At 46.4% G+C, this 22990-nt stretch overlaps 2 protein-coding genes across 7 annotated transcripts in view; one reads left to right on the top strand and one right to left on the bottom strand.

Annotated features, from left to right (window-relative positions):
• Window positions 1–1341: 1341 nt before the first annotated feature.
• Window positions 1342–12046, bottom strand: LOC125726422 (potassium voltage-gated channel subfamily G member 3-like). 4 transcript variants are annotated; one of them, XM_049002809.1, is made up of 3 exons: window positions 12018–12046; window positions 7876–8343; window positions 1342–4641 (listed from the first exon to the last, which is right to left on the bottom strand). In XM_049002809.1, exons 2-3 carry the CDS (start codon window positions 8316–8318, stop codon window positions 3996–3998), a joined length of 1089 nt encoding a protein of 362 aa, XP_048858766.1. In that variant the 5' UTR covers window positions 8319–8343; window positions 12018–12046; the 3' UTR covers window positions 1342–3995. The 4 variants fall into 4 exon arrangements, with proteins under 4 accessions (XP_048858766.1, XP_048858765.1, XP_048858763.1 ...); XM_049002808.1 differs by lacking the exon at window positions 12018–12046 and adding an exon at window positions 8547–10723; XM_049002806.1 differs by lacking the exon at window positions 12018–12046 and having other exon boundaries at window positions 7876–10723.
• Window positions 10815–22990, top strand: part of LOC125726421 (metastasis-associated protein MTA3-like) — a 38156-nt gene continuing 25980 nt past the window's right edge. For 2 of the 3 annotated variants that reach the window (XM_049002804.1, XM_049002802.1), the window contains exons 1-6: window positions 10815–11070; window positions 12817–12884; window positions 17618–17711; window positions 18094–18220; window positions 19047–19110; window positions 19217–19334. In XM_049002804.1, the coding sequence (XP_048858761.1) occupies window positions 11043–11070; window positions 12817–12884; window positions 17618–17711; window positions 18094–18220; window positions 19047–19110; window positions 19217–19334 (499 nt within the window). In that variant the 5' untranslated portion in view covers window positions 10815–11042. The remainder of the gene's footprint in view (window positions 11071–12816; window positions 12885–17617; window positions 17712–18093; window positions 18221–19046; window positions 19111–19216; window positions 19335–22990) is intronic. The other variant, XM_049002803.1, reaches the window with a different exon arrangement.

Raw genomic sequence — 22990 nt, 5'->3', positions numbered from 1 at the left:
ATAGTTCTGAAATTATACTGGGATACTAACTAAAGGTTTTTTTACTTGCCGGCACAAGTCGGCCTTGTTGGATATGGCCCGGGTTTGATGTAGTGGACTCCACGTATAATTATAATTATTCCTACGCACATGTTTGCACGGACTTTCCAGCGTACGAAGAGGCCGAAGGACCCAAATGAATGGATTAAGGTTTCTCTGCACTGCCTGATTTAAAATGCTTCATTACAATTAAAACAGTAACATGCCAGTGTGGATTGATATTTATATTTTACGAAACATTTTACTGTGTGACATGCTATGTATGTGTGTTACTGTGTGAGTTGTCATTGCAGGACACACACGAGCAGGTATTCAACGTCATCGCACGTTTTTAGATTGTAGAAGGAAACAAAGGTGGGGGCGCGGCATGGTGGTGCAGTGGTTAGCACTGTTGCCTCACACCTCTGGGACCCGGGTTCGAGTCTCCGCCTGCGTCACATGTGTGTGTGGAGTTTGCATGTTCTCCCCATGTCGTCGTGGGGTTTCCTCCGTTTACTCCGGTTTCCCCAAAATTTTCCCCAAAAATATGCTGAGGCTAATTGGAGTTGCTAATTTGCCTGTGGGTGTGTGAGTGTGTGAGTGTGCCGTGCAATGGGCTGGCCCCCCATCCTGGGTTGTTCCCTGCCTCGTGCCCATTGCTTCCGGGATAGGCTCCCGTGATAGGATCCGGACCCAGTAGGATAAGTGGTTTGGAAAATGGCAGAAACTCAAACCCTCATCCCAGAGATGCAAGGTGACAGAGCTAACCTGACTGTAGCCAAAAACGTTTAATTACATATTGTTAAGGACTGTATTAGTCAGCATTAGAGTTATTATGGACTGTGTGTTTATTTAATGGTACTTGTCATACATATTGGTAAATGCTTCTTCAATACAGGGTCGCTAGGTAACGGTTCACCTTCCACGTTGTGATGTGGGATAATAGTAAGGGTTTTATCACAATCCCTGTTTAGTGGAATTCCAGTTAATTCCAGCAATACGTAAAGCCCCTAATCATAGACTCTACATTACAGTTGCTCATGTATTTCCAGACATAATCCAATATGGCATCATGCTTCTTTCCCACACACTCATCTATATGTATGGTAACTAATAGTTATGTTACAGAGACCCTGCGGCCATAAACACAAGAAATGTGGTATAAATCACAGAAACAAAATATTTTTATTGTTGTTGTCATCGTTGTTATTATTCAAGTACTTTCATCCATAAAGCCATTCTATCTGGAAACATAAGATCTATATAAAATAGATGTTTTATGATATTAAAAACTATAAACATTTTTAATAAAGAAAACAGGGTTCTGCATAAATTGCAGTGACAGTTTACAACAAATTAATACACTTTACTAATTAAAAATCTAAAGAAGCAGAATAATTATGGGGGGGGGGGCTGTGGAATTTTTACAATATCTACCAGACATTGAGGTGTAAACGAAAATAATTACTCATTGTTTTGTGGCTTTATTCTACAAACAGTTTCTGGCTATCATAGGTAGCCTTCACAGATCTGTACAAACACGCAGCTCTGCTCCCAGGGTTTTACATTGTACTGGCAACTGAATAAAATACAGCAAAAGTAACCCACTGAACAGAGGAGGCAGTGTAACAATTTGACAGAGGAAAATGGGATATGAAGAATCAAGACAGAAAAACGTAATTGTGTCACATTTCACATTCTCATTTAAAATAAAACAGAGTGCTTACAAATTCGTGAAAGTGTAAAAAAGAAGTAAAGATTCTACTGTCCTTCACAAAGGACAATCCAGTGGTGCAAAAATGACAAGCTGTAAAAATGGTGTACATCTAAAAGGCAGCCAGAGTATGGAAATTGACATATTGTGTGAGAACAGACGGACACAAACGTTTACGTCACCGTTATCACCTTTCAGGACCTGCTAGTCTTGCGGACACCAAACCCCTCTGGGATGTCTGTGGGTGGGTCGCTGACATGCAGCCACAGGCCGTCAGACAAGGCTGACGACACCTTGAAAACAGAAGCTGCTAAGATCTGCTTCCCCTCGACAGGAGCATCGCAACCCGTATTTATTCTTTGTGTGGAATCTTCTAAAAGCAGGAACCACGTGGAGAATATTGACTAGATAAAAATCACCAAGTGTGTCCTTGATTATGAATAATATGCACTTTCAGCTTTGTAAAAATTTATGGACTAATAATGTTAAGTACACCGAGTGTAAATCAGTCTCCAAAATGTTCAACAGAAACATAAAAGCTTTTGAAATTAGAAAAACTCATTATGGATTTAATACGGATTTGTGGTCCAGCTTGTGCTTTTTATATTTTTTTTAGTTTGGCTGAGCTGAGGGAAATGGCAGAGGGATGAGCCTGGCTTCTCCGAAGATGTACGGGTGAAGTTCGTTAGTCAGTTTTGCGGAGAACGCGATCTTGCTTGGATATACTGCGGCGCTGAAGGTCAGAATAAGATGAGTCGGGCTTAAAAGGAAGCTGAAAGTGAAGGTGATGGGCAATCAATGTCAGCCCTACTGAAATCGGGTCAAGGCTCAGGAGACCCTGACTGCGGCCGAGGCATGGGACACCCCAATCGTTTTAGGACTACAGAGGACGGCGAATGTGTCACAGGGCCAAACAACGCAGCAGCGACAGCGTGTCGAGGAGAAGGCGGTGGAACAGCCAAAGCCGGAAGGGAATGTGCATTGAGGCCAGCCTCCAGGACGCCCCGCGTCTCTCCCGCAAATGGGCAAGGAGCCATAGGTCTCAATGGCCACATTCTGCTTGTCCCAGGTCTGCTGCGCTCTCAGACATTCCTGCCATTCACTGTGCTGGCATCAGCCAAACCACCGATTTCTCCATGACATGTCTTCACTCTGTGGCGCATTTTGTTCCACATTACTGACCTGCCCACACAGCTCACAGAGCTGTTCTCCCAGCTCTCAGTCAGAGGACCGTTCCACTAAACCTGAATATGCTTCACAGACAACATGTTTACTACATAAAACTGTTGCCTGACCAAATTCCACTAGCAAGAGCTTTTCTCCAATGGAATGTGTAGACTTTACAATGCATAACCTGTTGCGTATTTCACGACTGCCCTTGTTAGGTACTCTGATAGACGTGGCACGGCTGTTAACAAACCTCATGGCGCAACATGTCAGATGTGATTTACATAACACATCCATCAGCTCATCTTCCGGAACCACTTACGGGCCCAGAGCCTCTTCCAGGAAGCCTAGGGCAATGGCAGGGGATACCTGGGGAAGGACACCGGGTCCGAACAACATGTAAAAATGTTATTTATATACCAGATTTGTTATTCCGCAGATGCTGGAAATGGCATGTTTTCTTTTTTTTTAAGTCTCCTACAGAATTCGAAATTGTTACCGCAGTAACTCCTTCACAGTGGCTTCCGTAGGGCATGTTCCAGTTTACAGTTCATTGTGCAAAAGATGCATGATTCTTTGCCGGGCTGAACTGTATTTATACTCTAATGGGAATTAAAGGGAAGTGGAGTGTCAGGTGATCTCGGAGATGATTCACCAGTGGCACACGCTGACACTGACAGTGAAGAGCGGCGTGAAATTCAAAACTTGGTGAATGTTTAAAGAGGAAAAATCTCCACAGCCTTAATGCTTAACGGAGGTTCTCTCTCTGCAGATACCCACACTCCGAGGGGGAGAGGTATGGTCTTCACTCTGCTCTTCTGCCTGTGCAGCCTACCCCCCCCCCCCCAGCCCAGCCTCATCTGAGAGTATTCACACGAACAAAAGGGAAGTGACAGAGAGTAAATCCCACAGCTGAGATATCAAGAAAACATCAAATTGCAGATAAAAAAAAATTAAATATAAAATCCTGGTGAAAAGAAAAACAAGCATGATAAGAGAAGGCCAAAGAAGGAACGTTCTAAGAAAATGAGTAACCAGAAGTATCCGGGGAGTCAGAGGAGTAGGAGGATGACGAGGCGGAGAAGGGACAGGCGGGTCAGTTGAGGAACTCGGTGGAGAGACTGCGCGTGCAGCGAGCTGAGCGGAATTTGAGCTCATGGTAGCACTGCACGAAGCTGTGGTAGATGAAGGTGATGGGCAGCGCCAGCAGCACGATGCCGCTGACCACGCAGAGGCCACCCAGCACACGCCCGGGCATGGTGATGGGGTACATGTCTCCATAGCCCACCGTCGTCATGGAGATAATAACCCACCAGCAGGCGGCCGGGATGCTGGCGTAGTCCTCGTTGCCCACCTCCAGGTCCAGGCCATGCTCCAGCAGCTGAGCCAGTGCGCCGAAGATGGCCATGGCCACGCAGATGAACACCAGCAGCATGACCATCTCGCGGTAGCAGCGCCGCAGCGTCAGCCCCAGCGTCTGCAGGCCCAGGAAGTGGCGCGCCAGCTTGATTACCCAGAAGATGCGCATCATGCGCAGAACCCGCAGCGTGACGCCCGCACGCTGCAGCTGCGAGTTCTCGCCCGTCAGCACCGTCATCAGCACCGACACGTAGTACGGAGTGATGGCCAGCAGGTCGATGATGTTCAGCGGCCGGCGCACGAACTCACACTTGTCCCTCGACACGATGAAGCGCACGATGCACTCGGCGGTGAACCAGCCGATGCAGACCGCCTCGATGATCCTGAAGCCACAGGGGGTGAGGGGAGAGAGAGGGAGGTGTTATGGGGTGGAGGGGGGCGGTACCAAGCACATAAGTGCTCCCCAGGCACAAGGGACCTGACAGATCCCTGTTCCCTTTATTCTATATGCACTACCTGCTGCTTAAACCTATATGGTAATATGAATATATCAGCCATGCAATTCTTTCACCCTTTAAGGACCAGACTTTTTTTTTATTTATCTGTCAGGATATATGCTTTGTGTATACAGCATAATAAAGGGAGAGAAAAAAATTACATCCTCCATCTCAGTGATTTCCACGGTCAGGGTTGTGCTGATTAGTGAGTGTGATAAGCGCATAAGGCATGGCACCCCTTGAATGGAACCCACTCTCAGCACAGAAAACTAGCCACATATAAAACAAGCCAGATATAAACCTGAATGTCAAGGTGCCCTGATTTCATCCATCACACATTCTCTGAAATGCGGAGGGGGAAAAAAACCTGACCACGAGGAAGAATTTGCACAGACATGGAGGGATCGTTTAAAATCCACGTGTGCCAACCAGGGCCATATTGGAACCAATAACCAATCTCACATATGCATCTATCAGTCTGCCTCATGAGAGGTTGCTGTGCCTTAAAGGGTGACGCATTTAAGAGGGGAAAAAACCGGAGCAACAAAACGGGGTAGGGGTTTATTTCTTTCATATTAGGTCTACACAAAGCCCTAAACAGTATTGCCACAGAGCAGAATTGCTGCCGAACACACACGAGACATATGGAAGACTGAGCGCTGGGATTGTGCGATGGGATGGGGTGACACGTGACCAGAGTAGAGCTAGCAGCAAGAGGAGGTCCAATTAAGCGTCAAATGCCAATTAACCATTGTTTTCAGTTGTGCCGTGCATTTTGGCCGAACTTATGAAACATAAAGATAAACTCGAAGGCTTTGTTGACGTATTCTGCCACAAAGTACAGCTGAAAAGCTACGTGCTTACTGATACCACAACTTAAGTTCTACAAAACTGTACAAGAAAGCTCAAAGCGTGAGCTAATTGCGTGTGTGATTCTGCTTTAATGTATGTCAATCATATGCTTCAGGGAATGTGTAAAAACTAGGTAAAAATATGCATTACCACAGGTGGTAATGAGTCACCTGGGCTACCTCCTCAGCCGTCGCTCCAGTGAACCAGCATTTGTGGCTCCGTGCTGCCACGACCGTAACGTGACAAACCTGGGCGTTCCGTGGCTCCAGCTTCCCTTTCACCGGCTAGGCACCAGGTGTTACCTCCCACCTGGACTGTGCCCTTGTGCTGGTGCAGGCTGGGAGCCACGAAGATGCCTACCCCCACCCCCTGCACGCATGCAATGCACACGCGTATCCATGCAATCAAATTATATAATTATGAGCTCTCTGACTTCCTCCGTTAAGTCCCCGCGGCGATGATGGAAAGAAGACAGACTGTTTAAAACAGACTGAGAGGGAAAAAAATAAATGGACAAGAGACAGTGCCATTGCCGCACATAAATAGATTGGACGGTGGAAAGACGTTGCCAGGAAACACATGGTGTTGTATGAGTTAAATATTACAGATATTACCGTCAGATTGAATTTACGGGTGATCGGCTGAACCGGTTGATCTGACACACTTTGCGCGTTAAATCCAATGTGCACTAGATCAAATAGGATTACTGTGAACTTGCTACTGTCCAAAGGATGCACACCATCCTAGAAATGTAATACTGAAAATTCTTAATACTTGTATTAAAAACGTGCTTTTATGTGCATAGTACGGAAAATCGTTAGGCGTCAACATCTGACAACGTTCGAAGTTAAGAGTAAACGCCTTTTGACTATAGTCTATAGTCTATAGACTGTCATACTCGCACAATGGTTTATGGATGACATTTACTTCACTTTGCTTTATCACATCAATATAGGGCGTACTACTTAAACTCCACTGCAACATGATCGAGAGTCGAAAGCAGATGACCTAATTGTAATTAAGCGAGGAGCTGGGAGACGGAATTACTGAACTGCCGGTCAGACGTAAAATGGAATTGTACTGAAACTCAGAGGTTCGTTAAATCAAGGCATTCGCGCTGAACTGAAGGAGTGGCGCGGTCCAATCCAGGCGTTTAGCTGTGCCTGTAGGATTAAAAATGGCAAGACCACGCAAATACACCCTCCAAACATTTATTCCTATATTTAAACTAGTATTGCAACTGTATACAGATCTAGACACTTTTCTTTTTCTAAATTTTAAATTACATTATTAACCATTACATTAATTAATGCATAAGTTTTTTGTAATCTTTAATTTTTATATAAACTAGACTCAGTACAATATGATTAAGATATTGCTTGGCCTGTATTACGTTTCCTCGTATTCAGATATTAAAATGTTCAATCGAACGCATAACACCAGTTGTTCTTTAACGGAAGGAAACATCTGTTGTTTGTTTCTTTTTTTTTTGAAAGCGTAGTGTGGGTAATTCGGTGGATATTGTATTTTGTGCATTTTTACTCTGAAAAATAGAAGACAAAACAGTTGAGACATCCGACAAAAACAACACAATAGAACATTAAACAATCCATAATGATATTCATGGAAAACAGCAAAAGTGGTTTCAGATGCCAATATATCTCTGTATTGCTTAATGATCGAAAGATGACGTGATTCTTGAAAAATGTTCGATTTCTTTAATATTCGGGTCACAACAAGACTTCACCTGCCAATTATTAGTAGTGAATGCACAATGCATTCTATTTTGCATATTTTCTGTTGTCCTAATTATGCTGCTATGAAACCAAACAGGCCTAGTATCAACAATCACGTCCATGGAAATTAAATATACGGTTACAGTGCTTCAGCCTCTGTCGTGTGCGCGCGTTTACATGTGCGCGCTTGCGGAGTGAACAAGAAACGCTGCATGTTTCAAGTATACCTCGAGAGCTGGTGTCAGATATATTCTGTAATTTGTTTAAAATGAATTTCATACAGTTATGCCACCTACGTTATTAGCGGTGCAGAGTAATTATGTGGCAATTCATAACAGACTATTTTATGCCTCCATGGGTTTCAAATTACTGTTACACTTGACATTTGTATATCAATTTGAGATAACAACTTGTTGTTCACGCCACAGAATACTCACACAAATAAGTCAACAGTACGCTCTATTACGATGTAAACAGACAAAGGGACATAAAGAACAGTGACGAATATAATATATTAATAAAACGTAAATACCCTGAAGGATCTTCTAAACTCTCTGTGTACCTGTGCTCTTCCACGCTGTTGTTCTCGGCCGTTTTCCAGTCCGGCAGCGTGCTGGCGCAAAGGATAACCATGGACACAATGACAAAAATTACGGAAACAGAAGCGAGAATCTGCGCCGCGATAGATGAGGTGGGCTCTTCGAAAGTCCTCCGCATCCTTTCCAGCCACTTAGCGCTTCCTCTCCGATCGGCGGCCGGTTGCTCCAGCTCATCGTTCCCCCTAGGGTCCTCCTCTGTTTTGGTGTCCTCCTCGGAGAAGTAGGTGTATGTGTCGGACATCCTGTCATCCAATCGCCGCTGGCAACAGAACTCCAGGTGTGAGCTCTCCAGACCCCAGTAGATCATCTCGTTATAGAAGGACAGCTCACACATTTGCGGGACAAACCTGAGCTTTCCGTACTTCACGTACAGCATAATGAAGCCGAAGGCTTCGGAGTGCCTGTCAAAGAAAAACTCGTTTCTCTCTCGGTCGTAGTCATCACAGACTTCAAGCACTTCTTTCTCAGAAGCGCAATTGTGAAGACGACTCACTCTCCTTAGAGGAAAGTCCTTTATCACATCCCTGGGTAACGCATATTTAGTGCCACCCACATTTAAAATACACACGCTTTTCCCAAACTTCATTTTGTGTTAAATTCCCACCTTGGCATGCATAGGAAGTGGCTTTCCTCCGGTTTATACAAAGCAGAAAGAGAGGGGACCCTCTCTCTCAGATGTATAACTCAGCATCTTATTTTCCCCATTTCCAAGTCCAAATCCGAATATCCTTAAGTTCCCAGGAAACTGGCGTCTGCTCTTGGACGGGCAGGAAGGCATCGTTGACCTTTTTCAGGGAGACACTCGACAGGTTGTTGGGTTTAAAAACTCCTCCGTTTAAAACGCATTTTCCGAGCGCACCTCGCGTTTCTACAGACTGGGTTGTGGCTCCGCCTGTCAAACCCAGCTAGTCCAAAGCGGGCAGCCCCGGACCGTGATGTCACCCTATGCAGCACGCCCCCTCCCTTCTTTAGACAACTAGGAAACTGGATAAAACTTGTACAAACATTGATTAATAAGCTACGCACAAGGCATGCCGTTTTAGACCTAATGTAAATATATATGTTAATATAAAAATAAGAAGACTGAGGAGCGAATTAATGGGCTATTTTAGCTGAGAATATAAATCCAGCATTTACTATTATATGAATAAGTCTGAAAATGTTGATGGACATATTTACAATGAAGTTGGTTATAATTTGATGCCATTTTAACGTCACGTATCACACGCATTATACTAAGTAAAATTTGATGTTTTTTCATATGCCTTCACATGAGTTATATTCCATAAAAAATAAAAACTTTCAACCCCTTTTGTTTTATAGTCCGTAATCTTCAATCTTCCACGTCGTATATTTTGTACTTTCATTCTTAACTGTTTGAATTCGATGATTAAATATAATTTAAATTAAATTATTTTTAGATTTTCCATAGGACATAAACGAGAAACAGGGCGGCATGGTGGTGCAGTGGTTAGCACTGTTACCTCACACCTCTGGGACCCGGGTTCGAGTCTCCGCCTGGGTCACATGTGTGTGGAGTTTGCATGTTCGTCCCCATGTCGTCGTGGGGTTTCCTCCGGGTACTCCGGTTTCCCCCCACAGTCCAAATGCTGAGGTCAATTGGAGTTGCTAAATTGCTCGTAGGAGTGAGTGGTGTGTGAGTGTGCCCTGCAATTGGCTGCCCCCCTATCCTGGGTTGTTCCCTGCCCATTCTCGTGCCCATTGCTTTCGGGATAGGCTCCGGACACCCCGCTTCGCAGTAGGATAAGCAGTTGGATGGATGGATAAACGAGAAACAGCTTTGACTGCAATCGGTATGACACGCCGCTGAAACGTTCCTGGCCTGATAAAAGCCTGATACCAATAAACAGATCGGTTAAATCTCAGGTTGGGAGTCTTTATAGAACCAGAGAACTAGGCCTACTTTAGACCCGATTTATCAAAGTACACATTAAATGAATTAAATTAACTTGATCAAGACAAGGTGAATTTAGTATACAGAGATCAATAACATGGGCGTTTTCTTTGTACAGTGGAGTATTATTTGAGTAGTTTGAAGTTAAATTCCCGGGCACCCTGTTAGTCCCGCATCCGTGAGTGTTGACAAACCCGTAACACATAGTGTCAAGTCAATATCATGTGTTAATTTATACCCGGCGGCAAACATTTCTTTCAAATATAACAAAAGTGCGGATCCCAACAGACCACCAATGGTTTCAACCCTACTCTGATCGCTCCACTGTCGTAGAACTGGGATTTCGACTCAAAATAATGATTTATTAATGATGTCTCACGATATGTCCAGAAATAGTGCAGAACCAAGGACCAAATTAAGACATCCGTGAAAACATTAAGTTATCTAATCCCAAAAAAAATCATCTGCATATGAGGGGAAGTGGAACGATGTGAAACGTAACTGAAACGCTACTTTTGCGCATGATTCAGTTAAAGCGCCTAACACACAATGCGGAATATTAATCTTATTTAAACTTACTTTCCAGTTAATTTTCCCGTCGCACTGCACTCGAATGCATTCAATAAAATAACCAGTGCGATACTAACAATGCAGGAACATGCTGACCATTAAAATTGTACAATAAAATTAACGCCCTGGCAAAAGCTTAAAGATCTGTAACACGTGGGTAAATAACATGCTAAAGATAAAATCGTGGGAAAAAGACAAAAGTGAATCTGATATCAGTCAGAGAGATAATTCGGTGAACTGAATGGGATATTTGGTGCAACGACACTGAGCGTCGTTTTTCCGCTACAGGGACAGTGCGTATTGGACCCTCACCCCGCCCCACTCTGCTCCTTCCCCCACCCACACCAGGAAACACTGGTCCGGCTCTCCTGAAGCCGTTTCGCTCGCCGATCTGTGAACGCTGGGAGGGGGGCTCTTTAAATCTCTCCCGCTCAACTCCCGACTCTTACCCCCCTCCAAAAAAATCAATAAACAACAACGACGCTATTTAATTGCACTGTATTTTTTCAATTAGAGTTGGACACGATTAAATTAAAAACGTCCGATTATTTATTTGTGTGTTTCGCAGTTCATGCTTTGTCTGTATTTTTTGCACACCTCAAGAGGAGGGCAGAAATGGCGGCCAACATGTACCGGGTCGGAGGTATGTCAGTCTCAGTATGAAACGTGCCTTCGGTGTGTAGTGCTGCTGCGGTATATAAATAACAGATAGAGCGCTTTGATTAATATTTAATATCCATTAATATTTGTTTATGAGAAATAAACCCCGGTAATTACTCCATGAGCCGCATGCGCCTGGGATTTAAAGGATTTGGAATTATAATGTGTCGGGCCTCAAAATAACCCAGAAAGCAGCTAGTTAGCGATCTGGCTAAAGGCTACACACCCCACACAAAAAACACTGATATAAATCCTTGCTGTGATTGACGGAAGAGATTTTACATCTATCTAAAGTGCAGAATATTACATTAATGCATATTTAATCGGACCATTTGAGGTTCATTTGTTACTGGGACGTATCTGGCGTAGCTCCACATGCTAGACCGGTTAGTTATGCTATTGAAGATATATGCGCTTGTTCTGATCGCCGTAGGACTCTGGCTGTTGTATGCGAAATGATTAGGAAATTTCCAAATACGTGATTTTTTTCGGGGAGCTTGTTAATAGCAGATTGTAATAATAACGAAAGTGCAACAACGCTGATGCAAGATTTTCAGACGCGATGTCGGATTAAAAATATCATATTATAGCTGCAAACAGATATATTTACATTACTACATAATGTGTCGGGAAACCCTTAAATGATATGGTAAATTATTCGGACGCCTGGTGTTAACGTTGGTAAATTGGCCACACGCTGTAATTTATTTCGATACCAGTATCTGAGCGCCGGTCACGTGACGGCCGTGCGCGTCAGCGGGGGCTTCGCCTCCCGGTTTACGCCACTTTGTCGCTTTCGGTTATTAGTCTGGTTTTGAATTTAAATAACGGGTTTAAGACGCTAAAGCCGAATTTTCTGAAGTAAATCACTTTGTAATTAAATATCATGTATAACTGGACTAATGAAGTGGGAATACGAATTCGACGTACCCTTTAGAGCCAGTCTGGTCCAATGTAGTATCCCAAACCAGTCTGACAAATTGCAGCCACACTGCTGTATTTGGGAGAGTTCCCTAAAAGCTATAGTTACTCCCAAATCATGAGCATGTTTATAATGTAACACACTTTGAATTGTTTATTAATGGAAAGCATTACAATTTTACAAAGAAATGGAAAACACCTGGAGTTAATTTGCTGAAAGAGGGGTTTTTATGAATCAGTTATTGTTTCTTGACTTTTTCTGAGCACACGTGGAGAGAGTAAAGTTTGGGTCAAGAATTGCTTCACTATGTAGTTTTGGAGTCTTGAATTCGTGGATTGCATTGACAAAAAATGGCTTTTGAAACTGCTGCCCATTATCACCCATTAAGTAAACTCGGCGAATTCTATAACTTTAAAAATGAATGCTGTAAGAAAACCTTTTAATGGGGGTAACCGGCGCAGTACTCGGTCTGCACATTGAACATAATTCATCTATACCACAGAATTTTTTTTTTGTCCAGGTATTGACATTTAATGTATTGCTTAAACTATTTGAATTAACACACAGGGAAAGTGTACAGGTCAATAGTGTTTAAATGCCACATTATGCAAGCCTTTTAACAGTAGCGGACATCCTGCGTGCATGTCCACAGCTAATCATCGGCGACTTTTGCAGATACAGTCGGCGAACGAGTCAGATTCTGTGCCTTTAAACGAGAGACCCCTGGTGTTTCAGTTTTTGCATTTGTTACAGACCGATCACCGCTAGTGTTACAGTGTATTTCTGTGCTTCTTTATGTTATTACAGACTATGTCTTCTTTGAGAACTCTTCCAGCAACCCTTATCTGATAAGGCGGATAGAAGAGCTGAATAAGGTATAGTATAGCGAAATGGGTGTATAACTCAACTGGGCCATCGGAGTCTTCACATGTCTGATCCATACACCACCCATTCTATTCGTATTGCCTAACTTTTTAATTGCTTGAGCTATATAGTTGATATTCTGCCTGAATGATTCTTGACATACAGTTGTTTTTTTTTTTGTTTTTTTTACTGTTGTCATAAAAGTGGCATAAGGTAGTGTCCTCTTTTTGGGTGTAACCTTTCTGCTAAAGGCAGCCTTCACAGTGACGGGTGTTTACCTATGACAACACGGGTCACATGACCCATCGACTCATTGGATCTCAGTATGGCCCCCAGCTCTTTATGTATGTCCTGCTCAGAAGCCAGTCTCTTGTTTCTTTTTCCTCCTCAGATACTATTCTCAGTTTATCTCTTAGACCTTCATTCCTTCTTCGGTTGCTCGGTCCTGAAGGTTCACGTCGGACACGGTTAACATCTGTGTGTTATCGCTCAGAATGTTGCAGAGTTGTGAATGGACCTTAACATTTATGCTTAGGGTCCATCTAGTCTGTCGGTAAGATTGAAGCAATGGTGGAACAGCACGATATACACAATTGGCTGTAATATGTTTAGTTTTGGGCAGGTCTTGGAGACAGAGGCTATCTGAAAAGAACTGCTGGTATTTTGAGTTCATTTTTCATGACTTCCTGTTTATGGATGTACCCAGAAGCAATCAGACGTCTGTCTGTCTGGCCGTCGACACCTAAAGCTGCTTCTGGATATTGACTGCTTTTCATTTGAATCCTGGTTAGTGTTTGGGAGCCAGTATCTCCTTTACTTCATCTGATAAGTGGACTTTCGAGGGTATCTGTTGCCCAGCTGGTGCATGCTGGGATTGCCAGGCTTTAAAGAGGAATTGAGTTTGGACATTGCTGTCAACCACCAAGTTTCTCCACCTTGCGTAATGTTCTTGCAGCCAAAGGAAGGGTCAATGTCACCTTTTATCACTGAGCTTGGAGGATCCACAGCCCTTGTTCAGTTAAGAGGGAGCCCTCAAGAAGAACCTGTGTTCGTTCATTAGGAGAGTTGGAGACCGGTGGCCCAGTTTCAGTTGTCTGCGGCACAGTGGGAGAAGAGCTGCCACATGTCACAAAGATCTATATAGACACTTATTTGTAGACTCAGTCTCCTGAGATTGGTTTGGTATATAATGTAGAAAATCATGGTGTGTGTCTTGACTTTAGGCCACGTGTCATTTCAGACAATTCCCATCTCAGTGTGGAATCTCAAAAAAGGTTCGACTTCTTGCAAGTGCCCCGTAGTCAGGGCTTTGCGGCCGAGATCAGCCTCCGAATCGCAATGGTTGGGTCATGGTTTTTGGCTGAAGCATCATCCATTTGATAAAGGGGATCAATACGGAAGGGCCTCCTCCCTGTGATGAAGCAAGCCAGGCCTGGCTCATTGATGAGCTTCATTGATGATTAGGAACACTGTCACGTCACGGCCTCCTTCATCAGCGATTCGCCCTCTGTCCATAAGTAAAAGTGGTCTTTAGAGGGCTTGATGTGCGAGGCCTTGGATGTTTAATTGGAGGGTCGAGGATACATGTAACTAATATGAAGTAAGTTTGTTATGTGTGAAGGTAAGAGGGAGATTGGAAGCAGTAACTCAGCTTTTGGGGTTTACTGGGGCTTTATGGTATAGAAAAGAACATGCATTTGTCTGTACAGATTGTACCTGACTAACATGCTACGCAACTTACTACGACTTGCACACATGACTAAAGTTTACAATAGAAAAGTGAATATATGTAAAATTAAATTCCGGGTGGCTCTATGCTTGACTTCGCCATGCTACCAAGTGTGTGCTGCATGCCGTACAGCGTTGCCGTGGGAAAGCGTGGCCATCGCAGCCTCGCATTGCCCTCGCATTGCCATCGCAGCCTCGCATTGCTATCGCAGCCTCGCATTGCCCTCGCATTGCCATCGCAGCCTCGCATTGCCATCGCAGCCTCGCATTGCCCTCGCATTGCCATCGCAGCCTCGCATTGCCCTCGCAGCCTCGCATTGCCCTCGCAGCCTCGCATTGCCCTCGCATTGCCCTCACATTGCCCTCGCATTGCCCTCACATTGCCCTGTCTTATTCTCACAAAAGAATTAATGCGATTATCCTGTTCTCACATACATCCATTTCGACATGCTAGGGCCCCACGATATTAGAAAGATGTCAAAAATTGCAGTGGGATTTTTTTGCGATAAATATTGCAATATTTATAAAGCAAAAAAGTGTTCAGAATACACCCAAAACTAACTAGCCAAATTGAACTTATCTACCAGTACAGTCTGACAAATAAGTTTGGGATGTTGCTGCCGACAAATCATTGGCTTCTGCTCAATATCATCTCAATGGGATCCAAAATATTTTCATATGACAGAAGGCAAATGGCTTTTAGTAACCAGTTCTTGTGCACTTTCCTCCTCCCCACTCATTTTGTTAAATCTGTCACGAATGCGTTTGATTTCAGCAGGTCAGAGAATGCATGCGGAACTCGTGCAAAAGCAGCGTCGGTCTTAAAATAGATTTTTAAATAGATTTTTTCCACGTGTACTTGAAAAGAAACGATTGTTAAAATTGCGATTGCGAAGTTTTGATTCCCATGACTGAGTGAAAATGTTTCCGCGAAACTTAAGAGCACCGCGCCGTGCTCATGGTATAATGCCAGGACAGTATGAAGGTAGGAAAAAACATTCCTGATATCAACCCAGGTGACAGTCATGGACCTGGCGATGTGGGAATTGCATGCGCATAACATGCAATGTCGATATTAATATTGGATATCGCCCAGCCCTAGTCAGAACGGAACCCAGTGGCAAGTTGGGGACAGTCTGTAGTTAGCTTCACCCACCTGTTATATCCCCCCCCCCCCCGTTCAGTCTTCTCAGTCCTTTTGTCCCATAGGTTTGTTCCCCATTAGGCCCCAAAAATGGAGTTTTTCACAGTTTTTAGTGAGAAAACCTGCTGTTTTTTGTGTGTGTGTTCAAAGAAAATGTGTCGTGGGGAGTTCAGACCAAAATAAAAGCCTTCATCCCAAACTAAATGATGGGAATGAAATACAGTCTGGCAGTGGCTGACAGCGTGGACCATTTAGAGATGGGGGACATAGGTGCTGGGTGCCACTAAATGGCTGGAATGAGTCATTTTGCTTTGGAGCAGAGGCCAAATAACGTGCACAGATGAGTGAAATAGTGGGAGTCAGAAATGGTCTCTGAGAATTAGTCAAGGATTATGATTTGGCTGACAGTATGACTATATCAGAGTATGTATATACACCAAATGGTGTTTGGACTGGGGGGGTGTTTATATTTGGTTACTAGGTGTTTCTTTAGCTTTCTGTTGAAGTAAATGTGTTAAATCACTTTCGGCTTGTTTTTCTTTTCTGTTCAGCAGTAATTCCATATCATTTTCTACAGTTATTGCTTGGGTACGTGTGAAATTGCAGGTTGATAACAAAGGCTGATCCTGTGTGGAGCTTTGAAACTTTGGTTATGTGAGGCTCTTACTGCAGGCCCAGTCTTCAAAAGGGCAGCTTGGAAGATGGGGGGGCGTGGGGGGGCTGGTGGTGTAATTACGGTCGGCATTGTTCGGTAAAGTTCAAAACACAAAAGTGTCTTTTGTACTGGTATACTGATAAGGATGTTGGGGGGGTCGGGTAACTCAGACCGAGAGATGTTATTGGGATTGTAAAATGGTGGCGTATATCTCATAGGATTCCATGCTCCGTCCCCCTCCCCAGAAAAGACGAGATACACACCTCCTGCCAGTCATTAATCATCCCGCCTTAATTAAACTGTCATCGTAGAACTGTGGAAATGAGACAGTCTCTTAATGAACATATCGGGCTATTTGTCCTGGATGTTTTGGACACATCCGAGGCGACGATGAAAGGAGCATAAACACCACACATCTGGGGGGGCGGGGGGAGCAGTCCCGGCTGAGTCAGGAGAGGGACCACCTATCCATCTACCTGTCTCCCTCTGTCTGATAAGTGTCCGTTCCTCTTTCCTGCGTTCCTGGCAGCACTATCCGGGGAATTAGACTTGTACTTTATCAGCTGCTACCCCAGAGATACAAGTTGTAATTTATGCAAAATTAATAAGAAGTGCAGACAATTTTGGTCAGGCTGGCCTTCTCGGGGCTTCCTGAGCGGCCCCGGGGGGGGTGGGCCACGGGGGACACTTTGGGGAAGCGGGGCGGGGTAGTGTGAGGAGTAAAGGCAAACTTGTAATGATTTTGTTCGATATCGACATCCTGTTTTGTACATTAATAACCAATTCACTTTTGTTAATTATCAAAGCCAGTTCCAGACAGTCAACAGTGGAGACCGAATGTCAGCCGCTCATCTGAAAAGCAGACTGTTCACCACTTGCATACACAAGGCGTCGCCATGTGTTAAAATGATGTTGCCTGTAGGTGTGTGTGCGTGTGTGTGTGTGCGTGTGTGCGCGTGTGCGGACCTCCTGTTCCATTTCCCCCACATATTCATGAACAGATGATGCGGTTATTTAATTTATGTAATATGTCAGTCTGGTAAAACTCTTTACTGATTTTTTTTTCTTCTGTAAGATGTCTTGATTCCTGAAAATGATTCTCTTGAACTCTTCATATTAAATGTTACCTGCAAACTCTTTCCCTGCCGTTATCTGTAGACCTCCTTAAACCCTGCTCCAGTGGCTGAGGTCTTGCACATGTGCGTTTTGCCTTTCAGACAGCAAGCGGGAACGTGGAAGCCAAGGTGGTCTGCTTCTACAGACGGAGAGACATCTCCCACAGCCTCATCCAGCTGGCGGACAAACACGCGAGTGAGTGTGCACGTGTGTGTCACGTGTCGCCGTGGCCTTGGGCCCGGTACCCCATGCGTGTGTCGCACAAAATATAATCATTTATGAGTTAATCATTTGATTTCTGCGGTATGTTTAAAATGAATCGAGCGCAACAGGTCTCACAACCCTCCGCATGCTCGCCTGAGGCCAACATCTGCAGAGGTCCTGCATGCTAATTACCGTTGTCTCAGAACTGCGGGAACCAAACCCGCAAATGCTAATTATCTCGGAACCAAACAGCTGATCCGCAGGATTCCCGCCTCAGAGCCGTGTGATATTAATGAGAAACATCTCCATTTTTGGGAGCTGATAATGAGGGCTCTCCTGCCTCTACCTGAGCCTTAGCCTCTGTGTCACACAGGAGACCTGGAGGAGGAGAAGGAGGGTCCCCGAGACCCCGAGCTCAATGAGAAGCAGAAGCACCAGCTGCGGCATCGCGAGCTTTTCCTGTCGCGGCAGTATGAGTCACTGCCAGCTACGCATATCCGGTGCGTGTCCGCCGCCCCTGGGCTTCACGATCAGGGGCTTTCAGGGTATAAAATGAACTGGACAGGGTCTTTAATGTGGGAATGGGGAGGACTGGGAGAGCGAGAAATGGACTGATAGATGGCACTGCACTGCGTAGAAAGCAAAATAAAAACGGGAGTTATGGGGAGTGGGTGTGCAGGGGGCTGCCGGGGATCAGGTCCGTGAGCGACAATGGGAGGAGCTGGTAGGGAGGTCCAGTCTGGCTGCGTCTCTCCCAGTGGGTGCTTGGCTATGGAGAGTTTTTCTCCAGGTGAATTATATGGGGTTCTGGGGAGTAGCTGTGTAATCCTTTCAATCACTTGGGCCGGTCGATATTTGCGCTGATGAAGAGTGTCTCGCCTGTACCGGATTGCTGCCCCCGGCGGTCATTTCACCGCTGCACCTCCTACCTGACGAGGCGGGGGAAGCCGCATGCGTTCGCGGCGGTGTGTCAAGCGCATCGGCAGCAAGGCCTCGGTCTTCAGTGAGACACTTAACTGGAATTGCCTCGGTAAATATTCAGCCACCCAGATGGATAAGTAGTCACCTTTAGCAAATCAATTTTTAATTACTTGCATCTGTCAGATTTGTATATATAAGGTATTCAAATAGTGTCCTCGTGTGACCGGCTCCTGACAAACAGCCCCCCCCCCCCCCCCAGACGACCCCATCCCTCAGCCTTGCTGATTGGCCAGATCCATAGCTGCCTCCTCCAACAGCGCCCTTCTAGGTCTTCAGCTTGCTTGCTGTTTAGACCCCCATGGCCTCGTTTTCCAACCACCTCTCCTGTGTCCCCTCCAACCTTAGGGGGAAGTGCAGCGTGGCGCTGCTGAATGAGACCGAGGCCGTCCTCTCGTACCTGGAAAAAGAGGTACGTCTGCGGGATGTGTCTGGAAACGTGGGTTAGCTGTCTGCATTCCTCCTCCTGGTGCAAAGCGTTTTGCTGAAATGTGACACACACACACCCCTCCACCCAGGACACCTTCTTCTACTCGCTGGTGTACGACCCCACACAGAAGACCCTGCTGGCGGACAAAGGGGAGATCCGCGTGGGCCTCCGCTTCCAGGCCGACGTTCCAGATATGCTGCCGGAGGGTGAGTTTCCTGGTGCGGCCTGCGTGTGTGTCGCGCCCATTGCCCTAGTCCTCGTGGCCTCTCGCGCATGCAGGCTGGCTCACACCGACCCCGGCTCTGTCCGCTTATTCATCTGCACGGCTCCACAGGCCAGAATCCCTCTATGTTTTGCTTGGCACCCTCCAGCCAGCCCAGGCATCGCCAAATGCCGCTCGGTGGCATGGGAGATGCGGCCAACGCCCCCCTCCCTCTCACAACACTCCATACCAGCAGGCCATCTTGGCGGATGCTGGCAGTGTCTTCTTACCGCTCATTATGAAAAAGAGCAGAAATAATGCTTTTGATTTAATCTGATACCAGAAAACACTCAGTAAGGACGTATCGCTGGCCAAGGCTCCATTATCCCTCATTTATCTGTCTCATTACATCATTTCTGTTCTCATTAAATCCAACCATCGGTAAAGAGCACTAATGGGTTTTCTGAATGTGGGATTTTTTTGTTGCCTGGTTTACATAAATATTTTCCCCTGGTCATTTGTTTGACATTTTTTGAGCTGAGAAATAAAGATGCGCGAGTGTCGCAGCCTCGCGCTTCAGATTTTCAGGTACACGCCCTTTTTGTGACGGGCAGCGTGGCGGCCGGATGCCATGTGGAATTCCCGCAGGTCTGTTGCCATGGCACAGCCATTGTGACATGATCCTGAGCGGCTCCTGATGTTCAGTGATGGGTTTGATTTGTGATGTTCAAAGGGGCGTGGAGAAAAATAGATACAGATATATAAATAAATACTGCTTTGAATGAAGGATTCGGGGGGGCGGGCAGAGGTAACCAGGCATGAAATTGCAGCTCTGATCTCCAGAGGCCGACAGAACGTGTTAAACCCGTTCCCCCAGCTTATCCGAGTCAGGGCGACCTCGCCCCCTCTTCCCTATGTGCCTCCCAGGAAGGTGGTCATGTTGATGGGATATGCTGTGAATCGTGCTATGCCCCCCGTTTACTGCCTCGCCAGGACAGGTCAAAGCCCCCTCCTCCGCTTCTCCATGCAGGGGACCGGCTCTTGCGCCCGGATGCATTCCTTCAACGCCTCGGTCATTTAGTGACTTCCAGATTGTGCCGGAGATTCCTGGGTGTGGATCCATTGTAGATAAAACCCAAACACCTCCATACTTATGGCAACCTGGTCACATGACCCCCCCTGTTGGGTGGTGGAGCTAGACCTCTGCTTCTGACGGTGTGTCCAGTGGCTAATCAGCCTCCGTGTGGCACTGCACTCCCTGAATCACCCCCTCCTTACCCAGTGCCCCCTCCCTACTTGCTGAACTGGAGCGTGTAGCGCTGAGAAGGTCAGGATTTGCAAAGCAATCAGCCGCCGGGATGGAGGTAATGTCACTCGGGAGGCTGGAGCCCGACTTGCGTGGTGGTGACTCTCAAGTGCGCGGCCTCCACGCACCCCCACTCCTCTGCGGCCTGTCAGGGCCCCACTGTTGTTTGCCCCTCTGACTCTGAAAGCTAATGGCCTCTTAAGTATGCGACTCATTTCCGCCTTTTCCAGTGGAAGTGCTTGCAGATTGCCCGGGGACCACTGGGGTGCCGCTAGGTGTTTCGCCCCACGGCCCCAGTCCCGCCTTGTTCCTGGCCGCGCTGAATCACAGCCAAAAAGACATGTGGTCAGGTCTTTGTGGTGCGTCGTGGAGGTCCGGCTGGACAGGGCTTGAGGGCGGGATGAGAGTTCTATGAGCCAGGCTCAGCTAGCCCCTCCCCCCCCAGCGTCGTTACCTGGGCACGTATTTAAGGTCAGGAAATGATCATTCGCTCAACATTCCCCTCTTGTCTCAGTCTCTTTATAAAAAACTTTGTCCACCTTGGAAAAACACCACTCTTTCCCTTAAATAGGCAATATTTAAATTTTCATGTTCCATCTACCCATCCCCCCCACCCCCCCCCCCATCTCTGATTCTGAATAATTCAGAGCACATTGCACGGAGTGATTTTCCAGGCCTCAAAGGGTTTTGCCGGCACCGATTTTCTGCTGGGGGGTGTCGGGGTGGGGGGGGGGCTCTGCACAGTGGGTCCACCCCCTGCCTGTAGTGCTGGTCGTTATTTTCCTATATAATACGTGGTGTCAGAGTCCTGCCACTTTCATCATCCTCACAGTAATATGAATGAGAGCTCATAATGAACCCCCCCCCCCCACTGCAGGTGGCTACACTGTAGGGAAGAACACTTATAACCCCCTCCATCCCACCCCCCCCTAGTAGGACTTTGCTAGGCCTCCCGCTGGCTCCTTCTGCAAATAGGAACATTTTGTCGGTTGTGTGTGTCGAGTTATTTTCTTCTTTTCTCTCTCAGCTCCGATTCTCTCTCTCTCTGGCTCTCCTCCTTAAGGGCTATGCTGTGTGACACCCCCCCATGCTGATCGGATGGGCTTTAGCCTCACTGTGGATGCTTAATTCTCACCGCAGGCATTTCATTTTAACTGTTGGGGCGTTGGTGGACAACCCGCCCACGATGGAACGTTCCGTCCACAGGACAAGCCAAATTAAGGCAGCTAGGGCTGAAATTATTTTGTGTGTGTAGTACCAACCTCTGACCTCTCCAATTGTTCTTCTTATATGAAGCAAAGATTGAGACTATCACTGAGTGTGGGACCTTAGCTAGATTAGTAATTACCTTGAATTTAGTTCTATTAAGTGTACTCATTTCAAAGTTTTGTATCCAGTTTCCTGCAAAGCAGATACCTGATAGGTGCATGAAGTACCTCCTTCATTAAGCTGATTTGTTCTCTGTCCTCTGTGTCGTGTTTTCCTGAAGGGGAGAGCAGGCACCTGCTCCAGCTATGATTTTTTTTCTGGGGCGTAACTGTTAAACGTGCTGTTCTGGTGTTGTACTCTTGAGTGAGGGACTGTGAAAATGCTCTTTGTCACAAATCTGGTTTGTTGATCAAGGTGCAGTTTGAACACTGTGGTCTCATTGATTCTGACACCCCAGAGGATGGCGGGGGTGTCGTTTGGGCTGCGGCCTTCTGGTCAGTAGGAGTCAGTCCCTAATGACACCATAACAGGTTGCACTGACGGCAGACTCCCCCTCCCCAGCCGTGTAGCTAATGCCGGAATGTTCCTCTTCCTAAAGCAGAGGCTTGTTCCCAGAATACCGTTTGGCTGTAATTAGTCGCAATTCACAAATTCCCTGAATAATGCAGCAGATTGGCGGCGTCAAGTGCGTTCTTGTTAAGACGGGTGCAAAAAGAAACAGAGACACGTTTCAGCTTGTGACGGGCACCCTCACAGACGCCCCTCACAGACGCCCCTCACAGACGCCCCTCACAGACGCCCCTCACAGACGCCCCTCACAGACGCCCCTCACAGACGCCCCACACAGACGCCCCACACAGACGCCCCTCACAGACGCCCCTCACAGACGCCCCTCACAGACGCCCCTCACAGACGCCCCTCACAGACGCCCCTCACAGACGCCCCACACAGACGCCCCACACAGACGCCCCACACAGACGCCCCACACAGACGCCCCACACAGACGCCCCACACAGACGCCCCTCACAGACGCCCCTCACAGACGCCCCTCACAGACGCCCCTCACAGACGCCCCTCACAGACGCCCCTCACAGACGCCCCTCACAGACGCCCCACACAGACGCCCCTCACAGACTCTCTCCTTG

Source organism: Brienomyrus brachyistius, unplaced genomic scaffold (assembly GCF_023856365.1).
Source record: "Brienomyrus brachyistius isolate T26 unplaced genomic scaffold, BBRACH_0.4 scaffold71, whole genome shotgun sequence".
Lineage (NCBI taxonomy): Eukaryota > Metazoa > Chordata > Actinopteri > Osteoglossiformes > Mormyridae > Brienomyrus > Brienomyrus brachyistius.
This window is presented reverse-complemented; position numbering and strand designations above follow the sequence as displayed.